This window comes from Canis lupus, chromosome 26 (genome assembly GCF_011100685.1).
Source record: "Canis lupus familiaris isolate Mischka breed German Shepherd chromosome 26, alternate assembly UU_Cfam_GSD_1.0, whole genome shotgun sequence".
Lineage (NCBI taxonomy): Eukaryota > Metazoa > Chordata > Mammalia > Carnivora > Canidae > Canis > Canis lupus.
The window spans coordinates 20005064-20030841 of record NC_049247.1 but is presented as its reverse complement, the minus strand read 5'-3'; the positions used below and the strand labels follow the sequence as shown (position 1 = coordinate 20030841).

Genomic DNA, 25778 nt, shown 5'->3' with positions numbered 1-25778 from the left:
GGTAGAGGTGCTACAGAACATAAACTGAGCCTCCTTTTTGTGGGTACACCCTCAAATACCCGATATTCAGATTCGTCCCCATCTCCTTTCTTAGAGCCCTGTAGATGTCCATGTGGCCAAGAAGATCAGGCCTAATGAAGACACATTCTGTCCTGTTCATCTCATTTTATAGGTAAGAAAGCTTATCCAAAAGATGGAGCAAATGAGTGGCTGCAGGCATTGAATCATGCTCCTTGTCCTCATTTTCCTCACCTGCAAAATGGTACTAATGTGTCCCACATAGACCATATGGGTGTTGGGATGATGAACTGAGAATCTACGTAAAGGTAAGCGATGTTGCACTTGATTGCTCTTATTGTTATCATAATGAATATTACTCTTAGATTGAACCATATGAAATTGGTACTTGCTTAGGTCAATTACCAGTGATCTGATTTGTTTCTATACAAGGTCAATCACTGTCCAACAGATTGTTGGTGGAAAATAGGGCAAGAATTCAGATTGCTGTAATAAATGTCTTCCTTGTGCCACATCTTTATGGAATCAGCTATTCCACCCTAATTGTCCAGATACTTGAGGTTTACCCTCCTCACATAGAATGCTGAGTACAATGTTGGCCATTTTACTTCAAGGAAACAGTTTGCTCTTGTGCTTTGAACTTGAGCATGACTCTCAGTGCTCTATACATTACTCATTTTATTTTCAAACCTCTTCAACAGATACTACTTGGTGCCAGTTTTATTTATTTCTTTTTAAAGATTTTTATCTATTTTCTGAGAAAGAGAGCACAAGCAGAAAGAGGAGCAGAGGGAGAGGAAGAAGCAGACCCCCCGCTATGCAGGGAGCCCAATGCAGGCTCTATCCCAGGACCCTGGGATCATGACCTGAGCCAAAGGCAGATGCTTAACTGACTAAGTCACCCAGGCACGCTGTTTGATGCCTGTTTTACAGACAAAGAAAGTGAATTCTAGCATAATGAAATGGCCTGTTAAAAATCATGTGCTAGGAAATCGTGGGTGGAGATACAACCCTATGGAATCAGATTCTTGAATTTTTTCTCTGCCCTCTGATGCTGGGGTCCTGTCCAGCTCCACTACTCACTGGCTGTGTGACCCCGAGCAAGCCATACCTCCTCTCTGTCCTCTGATCCTCCATGTCCTACTCTACTATGTGGGGTAATCATGTCTGTCCTCCAAGGATAGAGTGGAGCTTTAATGAGGTCACAAAGGTAGCACACAGGAGTGAGACTTACAGAAAGGTGATGGAAGGAGCTTGATAAATCCTCTGCCCCTCCAAAAACAGTGGTAAAAACGGATACAATTTTTGAAAGCAACAAGTTCAATACTCTGGAAATTGAACAAGGGGATACATAAATGGAAAAGCATTTGTTCAAAAGAAGCTATTGAATCTCAGGTAAGAACAGTGAGAGATTGCAGCAATCTTGACCAGGGCTGTTCCAGTCCTGACCAAGCCCTGCACTGCAGTAATCCTATAGGGGAGAAGGAAGTCATAAAAACCAGCAGCTTTGCTGCCAGAAGGGGCTCACACATGAAGTAAAGTATAGGAATATCCCATCCCCAGGATCATTGTCAGAAATCGTAGTGATCTTGGCAGCAAAGCAATGGAGAACGTCATTAGCACACCTAGCCTAAGATTGTTATCTGGAGGGATGCCTGGGTGACTCAGAGGTTGAGCATCTGCCTTTGGCTCAGGTCATGATCCCAGGGTCCTGGGATCGAGTATCGCATCAGACTCCCCTCAGGGAGCCTGTTTCTCCCTCTGCCTATGTCTCTGCCTCTCTGTGTGTGTTTCTCATGAATAAAAAAAATAAAATATTTTTTAAAAGATTGTTATCTTATTGGGGCAAGCAATGAACATTGACAAGCCGGAAATGTGATGAAGGGATATAAGGAATGGACACGCATGTAGGGGCCTTGTCAAGCCCCCATATATTCCTGACAACCTGGAGGGCTGCACACATGACTCAGAGTTACATGCAGGCAGAGGCTGACAGAGCCTTTAGCTAACTACACGTCCCTATTTAAACATAAGGCCACGTACAAAGGCAGAAAATCTGGGAAAGGGCCAAAGAGTAAAAGCTGTGGCACAACTGTAAGTGTCTGAACATTGACTACATTTCCCACACATAACTCCATTTGAATCAGGTAACGGCTTGCAGATTCCCGGTGTTTGATTACAGCCTGTACTGACCGCTAAGCTATGCTGACAAAGGGGCAGCCCCTGAGAATCCAGGATTTGTAATAAAAACAGGAATGAAAAACCCAACTGGAGACATCAATAACCTTATAGTGTGGGGGAGACAGACTCTAGTCCACATACATCACTAAATAATTGGGAAAAGATCAGAATCTGGAGATGCTATTATGTAATATCTAAAATGTCCAGTTTTCAGCCACAAAAAAAAAAAAAAACACAAAAGAACCCAATATGAGACATACAAAGAAACTGGAAAGTGGTGACCTACACTCTCAAGGAAACAAATAGAAATTCAGTCAGTAGAAATCCTTCGTGGGCTTAAATGTGGGACCTAATACAGACTGCCAAGCAGCTATCATAATGCCCAGAGTCCTCACTCTCTGGCCTGGTGCATGCTACATTTCAGTAAATACTAACAACTGGTGGAGGTTCAGAGGTTATCAGGCCCTGTTAGGCACTTTCAAGTGATGACACATTCTTCATCCCCACCCTTCCAGGCTCAAATTATGAGTCCTTGAATGCACCTGGAAGAAGCCCAGCTCATGCCTCTACTTATAGAGCCCCTTTGAGTCCTAGAATTTTGCAGAGAGTTTTCCCTCTGATGTTCAACAAGGATGCACCCAATAAACATGCGATCTGACATCTCACATTAAGCTGAACATGCCAGACAGGCAATAAGAGACTCCAGGAATAATGGAGAGCCATGGTGGGCAATTCTTCCCCAACTCACTCCTCAGCGAGTAGTGTGGTGTGAAGATCCATGTCTGTGGAATCGAATGCTCACCCAGGGAACCATTTGGCTGCTGTGAGCACAGCACCTCTTCCCTGAAATCCACACCATGACCCAATGGCCACCATGGCCCAATGACTGCCATCTGTTGCATACCTGCTAGGTGCCAGGCACTTTGTTATGCCCTATGACATGCCGCCTGTGTTCATACAGCTAATCAGACATCAAGGGCTGTGGATGAATGAAAAGATGACAGAAACGAGGATTTGAATACAAATCTGTCTGATTCTAAACCACATGCTTTTAACCACTGAAGCACCAATCAAATCAACCCATAAGGGTAGGACTATGTCCCTGTTATTTAACTCCTTATACTCAGAACTGCATATAGAATGCGGTATGAACACACACACACACACACACACACACACACACAATTGAGTGAACACTGACTAGAAAATGTGTACAATTATTAAAGCAGTAAATCCAAAATGGAGGAAGACAGTAAGGTGAGCAAGAAAAGAATGGTGAATACACCTCAAGGGCTTAGGCCATGGAGAAACCCTGAGTAAGGGTTCAGCACTGTCCAGTGGACAGCTCCCCTCCCAGCTGTTGGGCTCCTGGGGGCCCCTCCCCAGCAGAAAGGGGTTCAGACAAATTCAGAGAAAATGGGAGTGTCCACAAGGGTCTAAGATGGAACAAGAGTGGCTGCCTTCGAGAAGACAGACTGACATCCCTTAATCGTGCTCTTCCAATCAAGTCCACAGGGACAGGCTTTGTTGGCTAAAATCAGTCGACACTGTAGGCAGTCTGAGGAAAGGGCAGGCCATAGGGTTTCCTCACGTCGACTGGGGAGACTTGGAAAGTCCTATTGGAACAGCAGAGAGACCGAAGAGACCAGAATCTGGGACATGGCCAAGGTGAACTGAAAGAGCCCCTCACCTGACTTGCCTGAGATTCCACCATTTATGGTCATTCTGAGGGGGCTTCAGTGCAGGTGAATGCATAATCTCAGCCAGATGGGATAACTCGGGGAGGAGAGGAATGGGATGCCAGGTGATCAGAGAGGGAGACAGGGTCATTTTGGAGAAAAGTGCATGTGCCTGAGTGTCTAGAAGGCATAGGGGCATCCTGAAGAGCTGGAGACCACGGTGAGGAGAATGCTCCCTAGATAGGACCGTGGAAAGACAGAGTAGACTGGACTTCCTTCATGATTTTGCTTCAGCCACTTCATGTAATGAAGGCCAGGTTTCTACGCCATGCCCCTGCCAATAACTTCTCAGTTGACCATCACTGACCACCTGATAAAGCCCAGATTCTCTTGTTTGACCAACAATGACCCTTGACAATATCCTCAGCCTGTGTTCTTGACACATGGCATCCTTTGTGCTCCAGTTACTCTAAATTAGCCATGCAACTTCATCACCAGACTTTTGTATATGTTACACACAGTATAGGTTGCCCTTTACTCTTTCTCTTACCTAATTCTTCAAATTGTCCCATAGGGCTCAACTCAATCATCATCTCCTCTGAGGAATCTTCCCTGAATGCCCCACCCTCAACCTGACTGCAAACACTTTAGGGGTGTTCCCTGGGGTATCCCAAAGCCATCCCTCTGCATGGAAATGTCCTGTTTTAGTCTTTCCCTCACCCTGTGAGACTGTGTTCTGTCCATCCCTGTATCTCTGACACCTAGCATAGGACCTGGTGCAAAGCAGACACTTGGTTAAAGCTGACTGGAATCAAAAATAGATTTTAAATGAACATCATGGATGGTATATTCTGTACAGAAATTCACCAGACACTCCGCCTATCCTCAAAGGGCTCCCATTCCAAAGTCTTATGTGAACATGAAAAGACGCTCGACATCATTGATCATCGGGGAGGCGCAAATCAGAACTACACTGGGATGCCACTTCATACCCCTTAGGATGGTTCTTATCCAAACAAAAACAAAAACAAAACAGAAAATAACAAATGTTGGCAAGGATGCAGAGAAACTGGAACCCATGTGCCCTGTTAGCTGGAATATAAAATGGTGCAGCCGCTGTGGAAAATAGTGCGGCATGTTCTCAAAAAATCATAGACACAGGATTACACATGATCCAGCAATCCCACATCTGGGTAGACACCCCAAAAGAAATGACAGCACGATCTCAAAGATCTCTACACCCATGTTCACAGCATCATTTTCCACAATAGCCAAAAGGTGGAAGCAACTCAAGTGTCCATTGACCAGTGGATAAGCAAAATGCTGTGTATAAAGACACAGTGGAATACTATTCATCCTTAAAAGGAAAGAGGTTCTAACACATGCTAAGATACGGATGAATTTGAGGAATTATGCAAAGTGCAGTAAGCGACACAAAAGGACAAGTAGTGTGTGATTCTACTTATATGAGGTCTCTAGAGCAGCCAACTCCATAGAGACAGGAAGTCGAATGGTAGTGGCCGGGGGCTGGGGGAGAGGAGAGAATAGGGAGTTAGTGGTGTCTAATGGGGGTAGAGTTTCAGTTTTACAAGATGAAAAAGGTGCTGGAGTCGGATGGTGGTGCTGGCTGCACAACAAAATGGATGTGACAAATGCCATTGAACTGTATGCTTAAAAATGGTTAACATGATATATTTTATGCCTCGTACTGTGCCACAACAGTTTTGTTTGTTTGTTTTTTAAGAAAAAAAAAAGCCCTTTGTGCAGAGTCTGAGAGCCTGAGTTCAAATCCCAGCTTCACCAGTCCTTGGCTGGTGGTGATGGCCTCAGTTGCCTCTGCTGTAAAATGGGTATGACTCCCAGAGTGGGAAACCTTTATCTTTTGAGGTCTGTTTCAGGTGAAAAATCTGAAATTTTTTTCACATCGTGCCTATTTTGTGATGAGAGTTTGCACATATGCAGTAAAAGGCATATGCTATTTTTGTTCGAGAAATACCAAGTAGCCAGCAGGTGCCCACCAAAGGCGTGTACGTTATTGGGAAAGAGTCTTGATTAGGTACCACGTATTAGGCACGTGGGGGACCTCATCAAAGGCCCCTTTCGCACCCTGACAATGCATTCTCTCTGCTGCCATCTAGTGTCTTGTGGCAATATTGACCTTTCCTCGCTGTCAAACTTGTCTTATTAAATCCTGAGGTCTTAACTGCTTTGCACACAGAGGCTGACAGTTTGCCCACCCAAGCACGTGTTCATGTATAATTCATGGTGTATCACGTTGCCTGGCAAATGAATATTTATCAGCTTTTTCATAAGAGGCAGGCTGGTGTTTCCTTTTGTTGCTACCAAAATTCTATGCTGTAGCAAATGAAATTTGCGAGCAAATAAAAAGAGAATGAGAAGAAGAGAAACCTCCCAGCCAAGTCCATTCCACTTGTATTTTTCCATTTATCCGAGGCCCCCCGGCATGTGCATGGAGGTGGTTTCGGCTTGGCTACAACAGAGGACTGCCGAGTCCTCCAGAATAGAATCATTCCATATGCTGTACCTCTTGCCCCCGCAGAACACACCCCCACACCCCTCTTCTGTGCTGTGTTCAACTGCAGAAGAGCCCAAGACCTTTTCCATGGCTCCACTCCAGATGCTCTGAACACAGACCAAGTTTAGGGGTGACCGAGGACAAGGAACCCCAAATGGAGATTGGTACAGACTGGCTGGTGGCGTCAAGCCCAGGCAGTTTCATGACTTCCAAACTGGGCTGCCACCAAGAAAGGGGATTTCCCTGCACCACACTGGTTGGGTCTGATGTCCCCTCCCCATAATGAGTTAGGAGGGCCATGTAGAAGGGGCTACCTTGTCTATAGGAGGTGACCTGTGCCCTGGTCCCTACAGCAGTGAGGAGCCATAAAGGACCTGAGAATTGTGACTCTATTTACTCTTCTTGCCTCATGACTCATTGACTGAAGATTCCAGTGATGATGATCTCAGACACACCTGGGCACACTCCCGTGGAGGTGGAGTCTCAACATGGTTGTGAGCATGGTGGCTGTTGCCATCATTCTGGCCTTGCAAGATGCTGATGACAGTACTGACGTTCATGCTAATGACAGCAGTGCGCATACACTGAGCCCTTACAATAATACAGCAGGGCCCATGTCAAGCCTGTGAACTCTACCACTGCATGTAATCGCCAAAACACCCTCTGGATGGAGGCATTCATGCCGTGCCCACTTTACAGATGAGAAGACTGAGGCAGAGAGCTGCCATCACTTGCTTATGTTCATGCACCCCCCACTGGGAGTCAACCACAGCTCTCTTTGACTCTGGAGCCATGCTTGCTCAACTGCCCTCCCTGGAAGCAACAAACTTGGGTCCAAGGGCAAAACCCACAAATGCCTGGCTGCATGGTCTTGGGGGAGTCAGTTCATCTCCCCGAACTTCCATTTTCTCATCTGTAAAAGGTATCTGTAAAAGGTATGTATGCAACAGCTCTCGTTTTGAAAGGCTGTCAGGAGGATGCAGGGCTTTGCATATTCTAAAGAGTCTTGTGATCATCGATGAGCCAGGGGCCATTCTCGGCAGAAAAATGTATTGATATTTTGACACTGGAGTAAAGACAAGGTTCCAATCATAGGAGTTTATGGTGGAGTTGGAGAAAGGAGACACACTGGGGCAGAAATACATGGGTAGGTATTTGTATTCATTCATTCATTCATTCATTCATTCAAGGGACAATTTTTTGAGCCTTTGCTATAAGCCAGAAAACTCGTAGGAAATGTTCGTAATTTCAGAGAAGGGAAATGCACACACATCAGTACAGGATATGTGAGGAGGGTAAGCCCTGAGCTAGCATCTGAAGAGCAAAGTGATACTATCCACACAAAAACTGGGGAAGAGTGCTCAGGCACAGGGAACAGCTAGTGCAAAGGCCCTGGGGCAGCATTCACAGTGATTCCCTAAGATGGGGGCTTTGGTGTGAAGCACTTCCTGAACACTGGGCACCATGAAGCTTTCTTTTTCATGGACTACCCCCGGGTGCTGGTGCTGGCTTTTCATCTTGCGAGAGGCCTTTCTAGTGGGCACATGCTCTTCTCATGGCCCTAGTTTTCCTCCTGCACTTCCTTACACAGAGTTTCAGGAGGGTCATTCCTAAGTGACCAGTGCAGGGGGTACAGGCCGGACCAAAGATCTGAGGCAAACCTCACACCACCCTCACCTTTGCCCCCCCTTTGTCTCCGATCCCCGCACCCCTGCTGGTCCAGATGCCTCCTGGGGCAACCCCCTCTGGAACAGAAGCACCCAGGGACCCACTCCCTCCTGCATTGCCCCACATACCTTCCTCTCGTCTATTCCTTCAGAGGCCAACATGAGCTTCTTTGCGAGGAGAGGGTCGAGCATCTGGAATCGCCGGCGGAACTGAGTGAGTCCCACGTGCTCAGCATAGCCTGGGAGGAGGGCCCAGAGCAAGCAGAAGAACAAGGGGTTCAAGTGAGAAGACCAGCCCAGGGCCTGGCCTCGCTGGTAGCCTCCACCCTGCTCCCAACCTGACAGCGAACTTGTAGGTGGATCCACTTTTTAGGGTCTCAGTTTCCCCATTTGTCAACATCGGAGATTGGGTTCAACCAGCATTTCCCAAATGTGTTCCTCAGAACACAAACCCTATGAAACATTCCACGGATTTGCCCTCTGTAGGGTCACACCGTGTGCCAGCATCGATGCCAAAGGCTCTGCGGGCCACTGCAGGGAAGCTGCCAGATTAGCTTTACTTAAAACCTGTTTGACATGGGAAAAAATTTTGGGGGGGTCCACTATGTATGACCACCCCATAGACTGCATGTGGGAAATACTGCGTTGGATATTGTCAAGGAGTTTTACAAATCTAACATGTAGGATGGACACAGGTATATTCTGTGTGGAACCTGGGCAGAGGCCTCTGGAAAGCTCCAGAGAGGTGACATTAGAGCCAACCTCTGAAGTAGCCAGAAGAGTTTGGCACAGGAGTGAGTATGGAAGGGAGGTCTCAGCAGAGGGAGCCAGACAGGGGTCACACAAGGGTGGGATCCTTGGTCACAGCACTTCTGTGCACAAGACATGAGGTTAACAACTTCCTTGTGTTATAGACAGTCAGGGGCCACCATCATTGTACCCATTTTGTAGATGTGGAAACTGAGGCCTGGAGAGTTCGAGTCACCTAGCCCAAAGTGACATGGATAGAAACTCCCCCAGCTGGGATTCAGACCCAGACAGTAAGTAACTGTAACTAATCCACTGGAGAGTAGCCAACAATGAGGTCAAAGATGAGCAGGGACAAGATCCCAAAGGAACTTGAAGTCAAACTCCAGGCCTCAATGTTTGGACTTGGTCCTGGATACAAGGGCCATAGAAAACGCTCAGTTGTTTAAAAGGAAACTGGCGGGCAGCCCTGGTGGTGCAGCGATTTAGCGCTGCCTACAGCCCAGGGTGTGATCCTGGAGACCTGGGATCGAGTCCCATGTTGGGCTCCCTGCATGGAGCCCACTTCTCCCTCTGCCTGTCTCTGCCTCTGTGTGTGTGTGTGTGTCTCTCATGAATAAATAAATAAAATCTTTAAAAAAATTATAAATAAATAAATAAATAAATAAATAAATAAATAAATGGAAACTGGCTGGATGGGGCAGAAAGTCTGGTAAAATCTGACTCTACTTTGAGACTTCACAAGAAGCCAAATACATGAACCATGAGGCAGAGTGACGGTGGTGGATATGTGCGGTGAATCTAGGAAGCCTTCCTGGGGGAAGAAGGGCTTTAGGCCAGGTTCACAGGATGCTGACCACACAGAGATGGGGGTAGGAGGTTATAAGCATGCACTTTCAGGTCAGATTGATGTGGGTTCACGTCCCATTTTTACCCTTCTTTGCCCTCTGACCCATCACGAATGACCCCATCTCTTTGAAATTTAAGTTCTTCACTTGTCAGGTGAGAATGGGGTCACTATAAGGATTGAATCTGATGATTTATGTAGTAAAAGATGCTAACACGTATGGATGCTTTCCACATCCAGGCAATTCTTCTATGCGTTAGTCTCTTATTAACTCATCAAACTGCTCATTAGCAACCTGAGACCTGAGCTATTAGGGCAGACGAAAGAGAGGCATGATCCGGGGACTCACTAGGTGTCGGCCACAGCCAAGCCCAGGCTGATCGGCTCCGGGGTCTGAGCCACACCCACCAGGCTGTCCAATGCGTAATGTGTGATGAGCATTTGCTATATGCCAGGTGCTGTGCTAAGGGCTTGGTAAGGATGATGTCAGTTAATATATGTAATGACACAGTGCCAGTACATCGTAGGCACTCGATACCCTGCCCACATACGTGTGCATTATGTGTGCACGTGGGTATATGCATAAATGCACCAAACATGCACGAATTCAAATTCATAAATATTTGATAGGTGTGTATATCCGCATGTGCACAGACATATTTCTTATACAGTGTAAGAGAGACAGAAACCACTTTGAGCAGAAAAATGAGGAACTAACCAGGCCAGGGAGGCAGAAAATCAGAAAGTTCCATCATGAGGCATCAAATCGTTACTTGGTTGGAAAACTTATCCTGCCCCAGGCAGGCTGCACTGAGAATGTACAGGGCAGACACCGTGGAGAGGACCGAAGGCCGAGGACTGGGAAGGGACAGCGGACCCAAGCCTGCATGCAGGGCTTCTCACGGGTAGTCCACGGCGTCTGCAAAGGCCCAGCGCCTCCTGCCAGCCAGCCAGCCAGCCAGTGAGCCAGCCGGGCTGAATCGATCGGCCACCGCTGTGACCATTCTGCTCTTCCCCTGTGACATTATCTGTCACCCTTCGCTTGCGGTTGTGCAGGCAAGAGGAAAAATCAATGAGATGCTCAGAGAAGTGAGGGTCTCTTCTCTGCTTCCAGCTGCTTCCAGCCTGTGTGTCACATACCTAGTGCTCTGGGTGCTGGCTATTAATGCGGCGGGAAGAAATGGGACCACAGCCACAAGCCGGGCATCAGTGACCACAGAGAAGTTAAATGAACAGGTGCCCCCCTTGCCAGCCTCCCCCCACCCCACTCCAGCTACCCCGTCCCCTGCAGAGACTGTGACCATGCCTGAGCCATTTCTAATGTCAGGGAGGGGAATCCACTCGGTGGCCTCTGGGGTCTCAGAGGCAGAAAAGAATCAGAAGGATTCAGAGCAAACTCAGCCACTAAAATGAGCTTATGTGGAAAGCTCGGGTGCAGGCTTACTTTCTGAAATATTGACCTAAAGACTTTGTTTCTCGGATTAAAATCCCATCCAGCCCCTGCCACCTCCTTACCACCTCAGCTTGACCTGCTGAAAGCCAAACCTCCAAAATTGGCACTCACGGCCTTCCTTGGTGGATGGCCTGCCTCATCAGCCACAACTGCCCTGCATTTTGAACCCCAGTCCCTGAAAATTCAGGCTCTTCCCTGCCTCTGGGCCTTTGCATATGCTGATCAATATGCCTAGTGTTCTACTTCCCAGACATGAGCTGCTGGCACACAGCTGGTGCTCCCGTCCCTGGGTGCTACCAGTCAGTGGGCATGTCCATGGACTCAGACATAAGGTGCCCACTCCCTGGCTGTCTCTTACCTGCCCTGTGCAGACGCAGTGCCTCCAGGATGTGGGACCCCGCAAGCTGCACCCTCAGTGCCGGGATGTCCAAGGTCAGCAGTCCGCCTGTCCCTGGCTTATCTCTGCCAGGCTGTGGTGGGGTCAGAGGCCCCTGCCCAACCCTGCTTTCCCCAACAGGGCCTGGCACAAGGCAATGGATGAAGTGTACCTGGGACCGTCTAATTATGCTGGTCAATGCATCCTAGGACCAAGAGGAGAGAGGGAAGTCAAGGCCCGCTGCTTTGGGATGATATGGACAGGGATGCTCCCCAAATGTACATTCAGCCTCACCTGGGCATCCTTGGGGGTCCCCATGTCCTATGCCAAGCACTATGCCTATCTACGGCCTGATTGATGCTCATGAGAAAAAAGGGGGAAAGGGCTGTTCTAACAGCCCTTGTAACCACTGGGGAAACTGAGGGCAGGCAAGACCCCATGTCACCCAGACCCCTAGCAAAAGAGGCAGGCTAGAAGCCAGGACCCAGGCCTACAGGCTTCTTCTGTGTAATAAGCTATGAGGATTTTTTTCTCCCCAAAATGTGTTCTCCCCATGCCCCACCCTCTGGGCTCAGAGTGACCACTGACCCACCGAGGCATTCTCATTTGTTATTGGATGAATTTCCATCCAGTTGTAGATCCTCCTGCCTTCCCCAAGGAGAGCCTCGTGGTGAAAATGAGGCATGTGAGAGCTGAGACAGGGCTGGTTTGGCTGTGATATTCGTCACCCTGGTCAAGAAGGTATTCGGAGGGGATGGCTGGGTGGCTCAGTGGTTGAGCGTCTGCCTTTGGCTCAGGGTGTGATCCCAGGGTCTGCAGGAGTGAGTCCCACATCAGGCTCCTCACAGGGAGCCTGCTTCTCCCTCTGCCTATGTCTCTGCCTCTCTCTGTCTCTCATGAATAAATAAATGAAATCTTTAAAAAAAAAAAAAAAGAGGGTATTTGAGGATCCTGGGACTTTCCAAAGCTGCTCAAGGCCACACAGAGGAGCCTAGGCTTTGGCCTTGGATGTGGATAGATAACTCCCCAGGTATTTGATGGTGGATGTTTCTCTGCTGCTCTGAGCCTCAGCTTCTTCCTCTGTGGAAGGCAGGGTGAGGTCTGCCCCTGCAGGCTCGTGGAGGAGTTTCAAGATGATGTGGGCCGATAACTCATCCTGGAGGAGGAGTGGCAGTGGAGGCCAGGGCTCTGTGGAGTTGGGGCTCCTGCTCACCATCTGTAGCTTGATCTGGGAGCACGGGGCTCTCCTCTTCACCGCGGCAAAGCTGCTGGCAAACGCCCTCCTCACAGCGCAGCTCCTTTGCAAGGCCTGCTGGGAGGTGCCCTCCAGGCCAGCCACAGCCCGGCACACGGGGGGCACCTTGGCCCGGGGCTGGCATAGGAGCCTCAGATCCTCCCTGGCAGGTAGGAACGGGGAAGAGAGAAGGACTTTAGGGGCTCACGGAGAATGGGTCCCCCTGCTTGCTTCTTGCTAACCTGCTCCCTGAATCCACCCCTTGAGTCACACATCCTGGCTGCTACACTTTTATCTGCAGTCCCTTCTGCCAGACAAGTCTTTGCTTCACGGCAAATGCCAGCTTGTTTCTCCAGGCCTCCCCCTCCTCTGACTTTAGAACAGCAAGAGCAGCAAGAAGCCCAGCTGGATATTGTCACTAAGAGGCCTGTAGGAATCCCACTGAGCCTGCACTTTCTTAGAGAGCAAAGCCATCTTGGTTCTCCCTAGAACAGGTCCAGCACATAGTAGGCCCCTAGGTCTGGCACATAGTAGGTGCTTACTCTACAGTTCATACAAGAATGACTAAGTCAGGGGCTGAAGAGGCCCCACAAGGGCATCAGTGAAATGCCCAGCCCAATGTCCAGTGGCAGAGGGGACCTTCTCAGTACTCCTTAACACACAGCTGTGGGGCCGGGGCTCCCTGAGCATCTGCTCTGATAAATCTGAGCTGCCTTGCCTTCCCGTTTGGGCCAATAAGGGTGAAGAAGGCCAGGAAGACCCTGCTGTTCCCTGGATGGGGCTGGAATCCAGAGAAGGCCGGTGCCTCCCAGGTCCCATCCGTCCCCTCCCCTCCAGTGAAAGCATGCAGACAATTTCCATCACTTTCTGCAAGTCCAGACTGCACCGTCCCCAGCCCTGAAGGTGCGTTATCCACCTCCCTCTATGCCTCCCCAGACTATCCAAACTATTGAGGATCTTCATCCAAAGGATCCAAAGGTACTTAAAGTGGTTAAATGCATGGCAGGCCACAAAGATTACCAATGGCTTGACGTCACTGGCATTAAAATAAGAAGCTGGGGAGGAGCTGCAGGATCCCCCCTGGAAGCAGGAGCTGTGAGAGGAGAGGTCAGGGCCCTCAGGCTGTGGGCACCACTCCCTGGCAGAGGGAGAAGAGGCTGCCCATAGCCCTGAGCCCCATATGTGGGTTGCCCCATCTCTAGGGTGGGTAGATCTGACTTGTGGTTTTTAGGGGAAAATGTACCCCTGGACAGGTCATGTCTGCTTTGGGTCTTTGCTTGATATAAGTGGAATGATTGAATTTGACCAAAGCAGTGGAACTTTAGTGTGCATAGTCACCTCCAGGGAAGCCTACCGGCAAAACAAGTCCCCTGAGAGATGGGGTGGGACCCGCAAATTGGAATGTTAGACCAGCAGTGAATCTGGAGAATCTGGCACTCCTGGGGATAAAACCACATTCTAAAAAAAAAAAAAAAAAAAAAAAAAAAAAAGCACTGTCTGCTCTCAAAAATCACCAATGCTTCGCTCCCAAGCACACAAGACATCCTCATGGAATTCACCCTCAAACCTGCTGGGTTCTTTCACTCCCACGGGCCATGACCTTACACACGTGGTTCCTTCCTCCCAGAATGTCCCTAACTCGCTGGGCCGTCAGATCAACAAAGCATGGCCTCCCTCTTTCCTAATCCCCCATCTCTTGCCCAGGGGACGCAAGCTGTGGGATGTTAGAGCAGGAGGACTCACGAGGCCACAGGTGTGCAGTGAGGGCCTGCAGTGAACCAAGCTCCTTAATAAGCCACAAAGCCTCACAGCACACACATTCCTGGCACATTCCTGGCCCCACCATTCCCACTTCTCAGAATGTGAAACTGAGGCCCGCATCATGCAGCTTGAAAGTGGTGAAAGCAGAAGTTGAATAACTGACTGACACCCAAGCTGTGCAGTATCCGCCTGATTCACAGCCCCGGCCAACAAACATTCATTTTATGGTGGAGGAAGCAAAACAAGCAAACAAACCCAGGGGAGAGAAAGTGACTGCCCGCAGTCACCCAGGTGAGCAGTGGCGGGGCTAGGACTTCACTCAGGTCCCCTGGCTCTCCACACTGTCCTCTGTGTGCTCATGGACCTTCCTTCTGGTGCCCCACCCTACCCCACCCCACCCCAGCTTGACCTCCTTACACGAACTGCGTGCCCTTGAACCCACATAAGGGCTTTCCAATCCACTCAGACCTACATGCCGAGAACTTCTGCAAGGACCATGTAGACCCAAATGGATCCCGGTCCTGCCTCTCTTTTCCTGCGTGATCAAAGGAAGGCCCCTTTACCGCCTGGGGCCTTCACGGCATGGGTAGCCAGTATGTGCCTCCTCCCCCTTCCCACGCCCCCAGCGCCTGCCCGGTGCTCTCGGTTTCTCTCTGGTGCCCTAGCTCTGCCCCTGCAAGGCTCCAGCAGCGAAGCTGGGATGATCAGCATGCATACTGGCATGCACATGCACACACCCACAGAAGCATTTTTCCAGTAACTGTGGCCTGCAGGCCCCGCTTGCTGCCAGCACTTCTGAGCACAGCCTTCAGGGAATGCAGTGCGCTTTTTTTTTTTTTTAACACCACAAAATGTTATCGTTTCCGTTTTATGAGCCCCTAGTTCTAGGATGTCCATAAAATCGTTCCAGTCACATCATCTCCCAGATACTTAATGAAAGAAAGGCAAACAGCCAAAGTAAGAAGGCTCAGCTTTCTAGCTTTTGTGCTACCCTTACTCTCTCTCCCCACCCACAGAAGGCCAGCTTTTCTCTTTGGCTAGACTTGTGCTGGCTCCAGGGACACATGATATCTGAGGGATGGAGTTGCTGGACTGACCCTCCCTCACTGGGTTGTTGGGACTGCATGGCCCCGGTGGGGAGGGAACTGCAGAGCCCTGAATGCCCCTGGCTTGTCCCTATCCCTGGCTGCACTCACCTTTTTGACTGCTGCAGGACCTGGGGGGCGTCCAGGGCTGAAAGGTTGGGCTTGGCCTTATGGAGCCAGCCTGTGAGGTCGTAGCGCACGGGGTCCTGTCCCAGCTGGTGGAAAATCTCGAACTGGAGGGGCTGCTCACAGGACCGGAGGGCCGAGGTCCCTGAAAGCAGACCTAGCACATTAGTGTTGGGACGTGCAGGGGGCGGTGGGGGCGGTGACACTTCACAATCACTTGGCAACACCAAGAACACACTTTTTTCACTTAAGTATATTTCCAGGTAGCGAAAGCTAACAGTTCTGGGCACCCGCACCACTCCTGGTGTTTGCATGTCCACGCATTATTTCTAACCTAGAATCTATTCCTCCTGCTTTCTGAAACACAGGATATCTGTTTTCCCCAAATATCATCAGTGCATACAGTGTTGATGATTCTCACCATACCCATGTACCACCTGGGTTGTTATTTACTTAATATTTTCCTTAAATAGGCCAACATTTATAAACAGGTGAATCCACTTCATAATGAAGCATTACACGACAGGTTTGGTGTGCATGCTCTATTTTCTGGAAATAAGTATACAACCATTAAATATTTTGAAAATATTTGTGTGCCACTGAAAAGCGTCTTGAATGGTACCAACGAATTAAAGGCATAGCATACTCTTGGGAGACGTTGACACACACTTGGTTGCAGGGTCCAGGCCAGAAAAACAAAAAGGCCTGGAGCTTTGAGAGAAGGCCTGCATTCAAGTCCTGACGCTACCATTTACTACTGTGTGACAGGGGTCAAGCATCTTAAATCACTGACCCTCAGTCTCTTCCTCTGTAAAATGTAAATTATATATATACCTCCCAGGATGGCACAAAGCTTAAAGGAGATAATGTGCGTAAAGTATGTTAGCATGGTGCCTGGCACTCAGCTGTCACTCGGTAAACTGTAGTGGGTGTCACAGCCATTTCTTGCATTCGATCTTATGCCAGTGTTCTAGAGCCAAGTGCTCATCTCCAAATTCCTAGCACTCAGCATGCTGCCTGGTACATGAATGGAGTCCAGGAGTACATGTGGAAGGAAGGGAGGAAGGGACTGAGGGAGGGGGAGAGAGAAGGAAGGGATGGGGGAGGGAGGGAGGGTGGGATCCTGGACATTAATCATATCGCTCTACTTGCAGTGATGCTCTCGGGTTGAGTAATGGCCCCAGACCCATTACTCTCAGGAGTGGTCATACTGTTCCGGTTCTTGTACGTATTCTGAATGTCCGTGAGTTCCCATCTTCCTCCTGTCAACATGCCAGCATGTTCTAGGGCCCCCATCCCTCCCTCAAATGCTAATTTGCCACCTCTGTGCCGCAGTGAGGGAGGAAACACGAAACCTGCATCTCTTGGAACTCCGTACACAGTCACCGCAGTCGGAGAGTCTGCAGGCTTCCGACGAGCACGGGACACAGGTTCTGCGTGGGCTTGGCTTCCTGGAGGTCTTTGTGCTCGATACCCAGGGCTGACTGAAGTTACCAGCAAGGGAGGCTTCTAGTGAAGTCAAGTGTCCCGTCATCAAGGGCTTCCAGGAGACCTTTGGAGCCATGCAGTCCCTGCCCTCAAGGGGTCACCTTCCAATGAAAGCCAGGTGACACAGCGCCCACCTGGGTCTGGCCTGTACGTCCACGCTGCCTGTACAACGTCCGAGGTATCTGTTTGCATGGCCGCTCCCCAGACTGGACTGGAAGCAGCTTGAGGGCAGCAACCATATTCATTCATCATCATGTCTAGCAGCTAGCACAGAGCTGGGCTCTGAATAAGGACCCCAAGAGCATTTGGGGAGGGGGGCCGAAGGCGAGAGAGTCCTGTTTGCTGAGACCCCACCGGTCTCTGCTGGACATGCACTCAGGCATGATGTCACCTCTCAGGTCTCTGAAGTGAGGATCGCTGGGCTGGTTTTCTAGAAGGTAACACTGAGGTTCAGAGATGAGACCACTTGGCTAAAGTGGCACAGCTCGTGGGGCAGAGCCAGGATGAGGACACTGGTCTGATGGCCCAAAGACTGTGTTCATCCCCATTGGTGGCCCGATACACAAAGAGAAGAAGCGTCACATTTCCTCCCGGGTTCGGCCCCAGGAAACCACTCCCAGGCTCCCAGGGGGCTGCTCTGCTCAGTTCTCTCACTCTTCCCTTTCTTCAGGAGGTGGTTTCAACACAGTTTGTTCATCCAAGCATTTCATGGGCAGTGTTTGCTCTCAGGAGCCCCAGACAGAGCCTGACCCAGTATATCTCTGTTGTGGCCCTGCACCATCACCTCTCCAGGACCCCAACCCTCCCACACTGGAGTCGGGGCTTCTGGGGCACCGTGCCCCCGGCAACCACCCTCTACGTCTGTGCTGCAGAAGCCTGTCACCTGACTGTCGGCTGGGCCTGCGCTCCACGGGGCTGCCCGCTGCTCACCCAAGACACTCAGTGGAGAGGTAACAGCAAGCGCTGGGTTATGAGACAGCATTCTCATTAACTCAGAGCTCATCAGAAAGCCCTAGAAACAAAAGACCTTTTTTTTTTTTTTTTTTTTTAAACCAAAATATCTGAAGTAATGAGTCTATCTCTGTCTGGTCAGGACAACAAATGTTAACAGTCTCCCTCCTGGGAGTGGCCAGCACCAGAGCATCCTGCTGGGGGTGTCTGGGCATGGCAGGTCAGGCCTCACAGGAGGAGAGGGGACCACAGATCTCTGCAAATCCCCGCCTGCCCCCACCATGCCCTACGTGACCTTCCCCTTCTGAGCCTCCTCTGTGTCATTTGCCTAAAAATCAGGATCCAGGAAACATCCCGTTGGAGAAATCCACCTCCTTTGATTCTGGATCGGGGTCTTTTTCCATATTCATCTCTTCTATACCAAGGATTTGTTGGGGTCTTCAGGCCAGTGCCATCCTGGGTGCTGAAGGGGGGCATCTAACCCCTGTCCTGAGGAGCTGACATTCCCATGAGGACAGATGCGAGCTGTCTGGCATGAGGGCTGCAGAGGAGACCGGAAGAGCAGGGGAAGGGGGGCCCGGGGTACGGGTGGAGAGAGGTCATTACTTTTCACAACATGGTCAGGCAGGCCCCTGAGACCCGTAGGAGGTGAGGGAGCCGGTCACGTGGAAACATGGCGGAAGAGCATTCCAGGCAGAGGGAACTGCCAGTGCAAGGCCCTGAGGTGGAAGTGTGCTCGGCAGGTTTGAGGAGCAGCCAAGGCAGCGGGGTGGCTGGAACAGTGACTGGAACAGAGCAGGTGAGGAGACAGGAAGGGAAGACGGCAGATGTCCACAGACGCCCTGCTGTGTTCCAGGCCAAGAGGAGACAGCAGGGAGCATAGGTGCGCCCTGTGCGCTCCACGGTCACACAGGCTGGTCGGGGGATGGAGGACAGGAAAGTGAATGACCAAACATTCCAGAGCCCCGAGAGGCCCCTGAGGGAAATAACCAGGGAGTCAGGCTGGGTCAATGGAGCTACAGAGGGAACAGCTTCAGACAAGGCCTGGAAGGTCTCTGAGGAGGGGCCCTCTGAGCACAAAGGGGAGGGAGGAGGATGTAGAAGGGCTTTGCACACATTAGCTCCTCCATCCTCACACGAGCCCCCTGGGGGGGGGGTGTCACCATTATTCCTATTTTACAGGCTGCGGAGGTGGCTTCCCAGAAGTTACACACATTGCCCTCAAGTAGTAGAGTTGGGATCCAGCCCAAATCTCTGGGGTCTAAAACCTTGCTGAGCTTTTTTTTTTTTTTTTCGTAAAGATTTTATTTATTTATTCATGAGAGACACAGAGAGAGAGGCAGAGACACAGGCAGAGGGAGAAGCAGGCTCCGTGCAGGGAGCCCGATGTGGGACTCGATCCCAAAGGCAGACACTCAGCTACTGAGTCACCCAGGCGTCCCCGGTTGAGCTTTTAATAGCTCAGGCTTCCAGCTTCCTGAGGATCTGAGGGATGTTCCTCCTCCACTCCACAAAAGCACTCCCAAGCCCTGGTGTCATTCTCCAAATATAGGGGCTGCTTTCAGAGCCCAGAGAAGGGTGGCAGGTCTGTGTGACCTTTGGAGACAGGACTCCCAGGCCCAGCACTTGCTCTCATTTTGGATGCCTCCAGGGCCCTATAAGCCACCTGGCTTCTCTGAGGCCTCAGCGACCCTGCTGTGGGGTGCAGTAGTACCCACAATCCGACGCTTAGACTAAGGGCTCACTCCTAGCCATTCTCTCCGCCTCTCCATCCTCATTCCCCAGCTGGTCAAGAGGCAGGTGTACTTCGGAGAATAGAGGTGACCTCGAGAGAGGAGAGGTAATCATCCCTGGGAGCCAGTAAAGCTCTAGGACCCTGCAAGGTGATGGCAGTCAGGGGCTGCATCATGACTTGCTCGGGCCCTGGGCACTTTTGTCTTCATAGGCTGCCCCTTCTTCCATTAAAATATATTTATGTATTAAAAGTTATTGGGGCCCCTGGGTGGCTTGGTGGTTGAGCATCTGCCTTTGGCTCAGGTCGTGACCCCGGGGTCCTAGATGTGAGTCCCACATTGGGCTCCCTCTGGGGAGCTTACTTCTCCCTCTGCATCTCTCTGTGTGTCTCTCGTGAATAGATAAATAAAATCTTTTTAAAAAAGTTTTATTTCATGACTGTTGATATCAAGGCAAATAATAAAATAATACTAGTAACACATAAGTGCCCTATATGAGTCTGCTACAGCTGCCCTAACTGGGGATACCATAGCTGGGGGGCTAAAACAATAGAAATGTATTTTCTTAAAGTGCTGGAGGCTGGAGGTGCAAGGTATGGGCAGGGCTGGTTTCCCGTGAAGCTTCGTTCCTGAGCTTGTAGCTGGCTGTCTTCTCCCTGCCTTTTTGCTCCGTGCACATCTGAGTCCTGATCTCTTCTTTTAAGGACACCGGTCACATGAAATTAAGACCTCACCTAACTTTAATGACCATTCTAAAGACCCTCTCTCCAAAAACAGCAAATGCAGGCACATTCTGAACTCCTGGAGTCTGGGACTTCAACACATGGATTTGAGGTGGGATACAAGTCAGCCCATACCTAACACACACATACACATATACATAAACATGCATGTACATATATATACACATATACATATATATCATATTTGACCTAAAAGTTCATTTTTTTTCTTCTGCTTTTAACAGAAATTAGAACATGTGCGTGGGCCCCTAAAAGCTCTGTGCCTGGCGAAGTCAGCCCTGGGACGACCACATTTGCGTGGCCAAATCCTCTAGGATTCATTTGGGTACCAGTGCCCTGAGCTTGCACTGGGGAGAGTAGCCAAAGCCCTCAGATGCTGCCGTGGTTTCTGCTCAGAAAGTCTGGTCCTGATGCCAGTGCAGGAAAGCTCTGTGAACGTCCCAGAGAAAGGCCTCAGCTGGTCCCTTTGGGGTACAGGTTTTTGCTGTCACCAGCCCAGCAGACAGCAGCAAAGAGAGCTATTATCTGTCTTTCTCCAATTTTTTCCCAGTTTCCCATAATCTACTCCAGGTGGATGCTTACCCCAAACATTCCATGGAAACGGCACTCATCCCAGTTGCCAATGACCTCCATGTGGCCAAATCTATGGCTATTTCTCTGCCACGCCTCACCTGAGAGGCCAGGTGAGGCCAGTACCCTCCCTCCTTCTGTGGCTTCCAGAGTGCCACACTCTCTCAGCTTCCTTCCTGCCTCCTTGGCTGCCTGTTCTCTGTTGCATTTCCTGGTCCCTGGACTTATCCCTAGGCCTTGACACTGGAGTGTCCCACGGCTGAAGGCTGGACCATCTTCTCTGCCAACCTGGATCCTCTTAGTGATCTCAACCAGAATTGTGGTCCCCAATCCTCTTACAGATTTCCTCATTTTATCATCCATCTCCTCTGCTAGAATGTCAGCCTCATGGAGGCGGAGAGAAGATATTTGTCCTCTTCGGAGATGTATGTCCTGCCGTAGGACAGAGGCTGCCACATGTTAGGTGCCCCATAAATACTGCTGAATGAATGAGCCAGGCCAGTGGGGACCAGGAAGATCTCAAAGCGGATCTGCCTTCGTAGATGCCTGAGGGCATCCGGGTGGAGTGGAGGTGGGCAGCAGAGTCACAAGAGAGATTTCGATTCAGACAGAGGTCGTTTTGCATCTGCCTGCTGACACTCCCCCTCTGGGTGACCTTAGACATCTCTACAAGCATCCCTGTGGAGCTCAGTGTCCTCATCTTGGGGGAGAAGAGTATCAACCACCAGACTGATGACAGAATTTGATTAGACGGCCTCCATGAAGATCTGAGCACCATGCCAAGTGCGCAGAATGGACATCACTCCTCCAACCCCTTAACTGACAGGGGATAACAGTCTTCATCGCCATCAACAGCTCGGTGCTCATCGATCAGCGCTCCCTCACTACTCTCAGAGGCTGAAAACAAAGCTGATACCTCTCTCACCCAATCATCGTCGCAGAAATCCTGGTGAAAGGCAGGCAGAAGTGACCCCCGCCCCCCAGCCCTCTTCATGTGAGCAGTCCATCTGGGGCTATCCGAGGCTTGCTCAGAGTCACATTGGTGAAACATGGAGAGCCGGACTTAAACTTGGGGCTGAATGAAGCCAAAGCCCACATTCAACCTGTGGTTCCATCTAGATGTCATGATTTCCCCTCCCCCCCCAGTCCAGCTCATTGCCAGGTGCTGTGGGTTCCACCTGCTAAATACCCCCAGGCTCCGCCCACCTCCCTGACTGCCTTCCATACCACCACATGCATGAACTTTCCAGAACGTAAATCTAACCATACCTCCTGCTGCCTGGAATCCTTCATGCCTCCTCAGAGCTCTAGGGCTGAGACTAATGTTTTTTTGTGTGGCTCACAAGGGCCTCCAGCGGTCTGAGCCCCAACAACATCTCCAACCTTGTTTTCCTGCACTGTATCTCCTCTTCTTTGGCAGATTTGCCTGCATGCCTGTCCCCCCAAGACCCTCTGGCTCCTGGAAGAATTTGGTCTGCCTGACACACACCACCAAGCACCAGGGTCTTTCATCTAAGGTTCACCAAACAGGGACAGGCTTATCTGCTTGCTTGTCCAGTCTTTCCCCCCATATCCTCCCCCGATGAAGACATGGGCCACATCCCATGATCCCATGGCTGGCTCATCACTGGGTAGTGTGGAGCCCAGCACACAGTAGTAGCCAGTCAATACATGCGTTGACTATATTGATAATTGGTTGATAAATGATTGATTGAATAGTGATTAATAAATAATTAAATTGATTGATAAATGTCATTCATTAATAAATGAATGAAAGCACACACAGGCATAGGCACAGACATCTATGCACTCAGATGCCTCCACACCCCACCTCATCTCGTACAGGCCTTATTGGGGCTTTCTCTGCAGCAGACAAGGACAGATTCAAACTCCCGGGCTGGACAGAGTGCCCTTCTCCCTTTGTCCTTTGCCTTGACTCTCTTACCTCCGGCCTCAGCCCCTTTCTTCTCAAAGGTCGCACAGAGACGTTCGAGCACCACGCTGTCACTGGAGCCCTCCACCCGGACCTCTTCATCCAAGAGCCAGAAAAGGCCCTTGGCATCCTCAGCACCTCCAACGGCTGGTAAGCGGACCTGGAGGAAAATTCCAGGATCACCGTGGAGCCCTGATCCCAGACAGAGGCTGGTCCTGGGCTTCCCTTCCCACCTCTGGGAGTCGGAAGATCTGAGTCCCTGGCATCACGCCTCAGACGTGCCGGCCCACAGCCACGTTCCCACTCACCCCCAGACTCCCGGTATGGAAACCTCAAAACTATTACCCCCTGTTTCAGGAGGTCCGAATCCGGCCTCTGTCCTCACCTCCTGTGTGACCTTGGGTAACTTACTGCACCACTCTGAGCTCATTTCCTTTTTATGTAAAATGGTGACTGACGATACCTTGTAAGAGGGCTGCAGCGGGGAAGTAACAAGGGAACACACTCTGTGAATTACGCATTCTAGATACACGCAGGCGGCTGTGTGTATTTGTGCACAGCCAAACATCAAAGGATTAATTCCATCTGCATCACTTCTTAGAAGTCTGTATTTTTTTAAACTAAGATCTTAAGTGGGAAGTGGGGCGTTGAGTACCCAAAGAATGTTCTAGAAGAGAAGGCGAACTTGGCTCAATAGCATAGGCATGGGAATTTGAAATCCAGTCATGAGCTTCAGAAACCGTCTAGGCAACTCTGAAGTTTTGTTTCTAGGAAACAGAGAGCCCTGGAAAAGCTAAGCAGCTCATCTGAGGCCCACAGTGAGTTGGCATCACCAAAAATGGCACCAAGGGGTTATGGAGGAAATGCATATGATGCATGGGGTAACTGGCTGCCCCTTGGCGACTGGGACTGAGGGACCTCCCAGAGCATGAGGATTTCAGAGCTGTAGCCAGCAAAGTCACTGACAAACCGGGGAAGCTGGGAACCCCAGCTGGGAAATATTGGGCCATGCCCCCAAGAGGCCCAGAAAGGACAAGGGACATATCCAGGGTCACACGGAGAGGCACAGGGGCAGAACGGGAACCGGATCCCAGATATCCAGAGGCTTCACCTTGCCTTTCTTTACGGGGCTGAATTTAACAGCCAGCCCATCCTCAGAAGGTAGCCATTCCCAGCCACTGCCCCAGCGTCCAAGGAACCCCGGGCCCCCACCCCACCTCCCTCTCCTCACACTGCCCAGGTCACCCCTCCAGGCCTGCCTCTTCCAGGTCAGGAAGCACAATAGGGAGGGGGAACCAGCCCAAGAGGTGCCAGCTGGAAGCATAAACAGGTAGTGACCGGCAGGGCTCATGGACAAGGCTGCTTTGCAGGAGCAGGTGCAGGCCACTAGGAGCCAAGAGAAGGCTTGGAAGAGAAGGCCAGGGGTGGCCAACAGGAGACAAAGAATGACAAAACTGGCAGCCTCACATGGCAGGAGGAAAATGTGACCTGTGGGACACCTAGCACATGCCATGCACCCTGCCAGCTGCTGTGTGCCACATCTCATAAACATTCACAACCATCCCAGAGCATGCTATTGTTCCCATTTTAGGGACGGAAAAAAACTTGAGAGACCCAGAGATGTGAAGGGATATGCTCAAGGTCACTGAGATTGGACCAGAACCGGGTGAGCTGAGCGAAATGGTTCAGGGCAGTTCTGAGGGACAGTTGAGCAGAGGAGGTCTGGGGTCACCCCAGGGGCTCTTGGGATGGGGACAGTAAAGACTCAGGTATACCCGCAACGTAAAGCCTGTAAATGCGTGGACCCAGCATTGCCTCCATTTTCCATCCACCATCGGCCCCTTCCCCCAGGCTCTTCCAGATATGGCACCTGCATCTGAACACCGGACCTTTCCCCCAGGTGTCCCCTCAGCTCACCACGGGCTGCCAGGTGTGAGTGCTGGCGAGACGTGGTGTCAGACATCAGGTAGAGAGGTAGTTCTCAAGCTGAAGGGGTTTGAGGATTCATCGCCCGGGACCACATCCTCGGACCAGGCGGAGAGAGGGTCACCAGCTTCAGCGGTTTTAACAATCCCCATGGGTTTCCAAAGGCCAACAGCAGTGACAGCTAGTGGTTTAAAAGCTCAGGTCATCTTGTTATTTGCCACATGGTGTCTGAGAGCCTCGGTTTGCTGGGCCCTGCCTTACCTGGGAAGGGTTCTGGTCCACTACAGCCACCGTGGTCCCTGGGGAAGTCTCTGGGAGGTCAAAGGGCACGGAAATACCTTCCTGGAAAGTGACAAAAGTTCAGCATTAGTTCCTTCTGTGAGCTAAACAGGGTGGAAAACTTCTGGAGGAGGAGAGATAAGTGAGGCCTGTCACCTCCCCTTCACCTTTTTTTTTATTATCATTTTTAAATCTTTTTTTTAAAAGTAAGTTCTACAGGGCACCTGGGTGGTTCAGCAGTTGAGTGTCTGCCTTTGGCTCAGGGAATGACACTGGGGTCCCGGGATCGAGTCCCAAATGGGGCTCCCTACATGGAGCCTGTTTCTCCCTCTGCCTGTGTCTCTGCCTCTCTGAGCCTGCCAGGTGCCCACATTATTTTCTAATTGTGCTAAACTATCCACGGCATAAAAGTCTACCTTTCAGTGTGCACAGTGAGCGGCATTAA

At 50.4% G+C, this 25778-nt stretch overlaps 1 protein-coding gene across 3 annotated transcripts in view; it reads right to left on the bottom strand.

Annotated features, from left to right (window-relative positions):
- Positions 1-25778, bottom strand: part of MYO18B (myosin XVIIIB) — a 255617-nt gene that overhangs the window by 151087 nt on the left and 78752 nt on the right. For all 3 annotated transcript variants that reach the window (XM_038575488.1, XM_038575489.1, XM_038575490.1), the window contains exons 16-21: positions 25316-25396; positions 23141-23288; positions 15696-15855; positions 12718-12901; positions 11487-11709; positions 8211-8320 (exon numbers count right to left, since the gene is read on the bottom strand). In XM_038575488.1, the coding sequence (XP_038431416.1) occupies positions 8211-8320; positions 11487-11709; positions 12718-12901; positions 15696-15855; positions 23141-23288; positions 25316-25396 (906 nt within the window). The remainder of the gene's footprint in view (positions 1-8210; positions 8321-11486; positions 11710-12717; positions 12902-15695; positions 15856-23140; positions 23289-25315; positions 25397-25778) is intronic.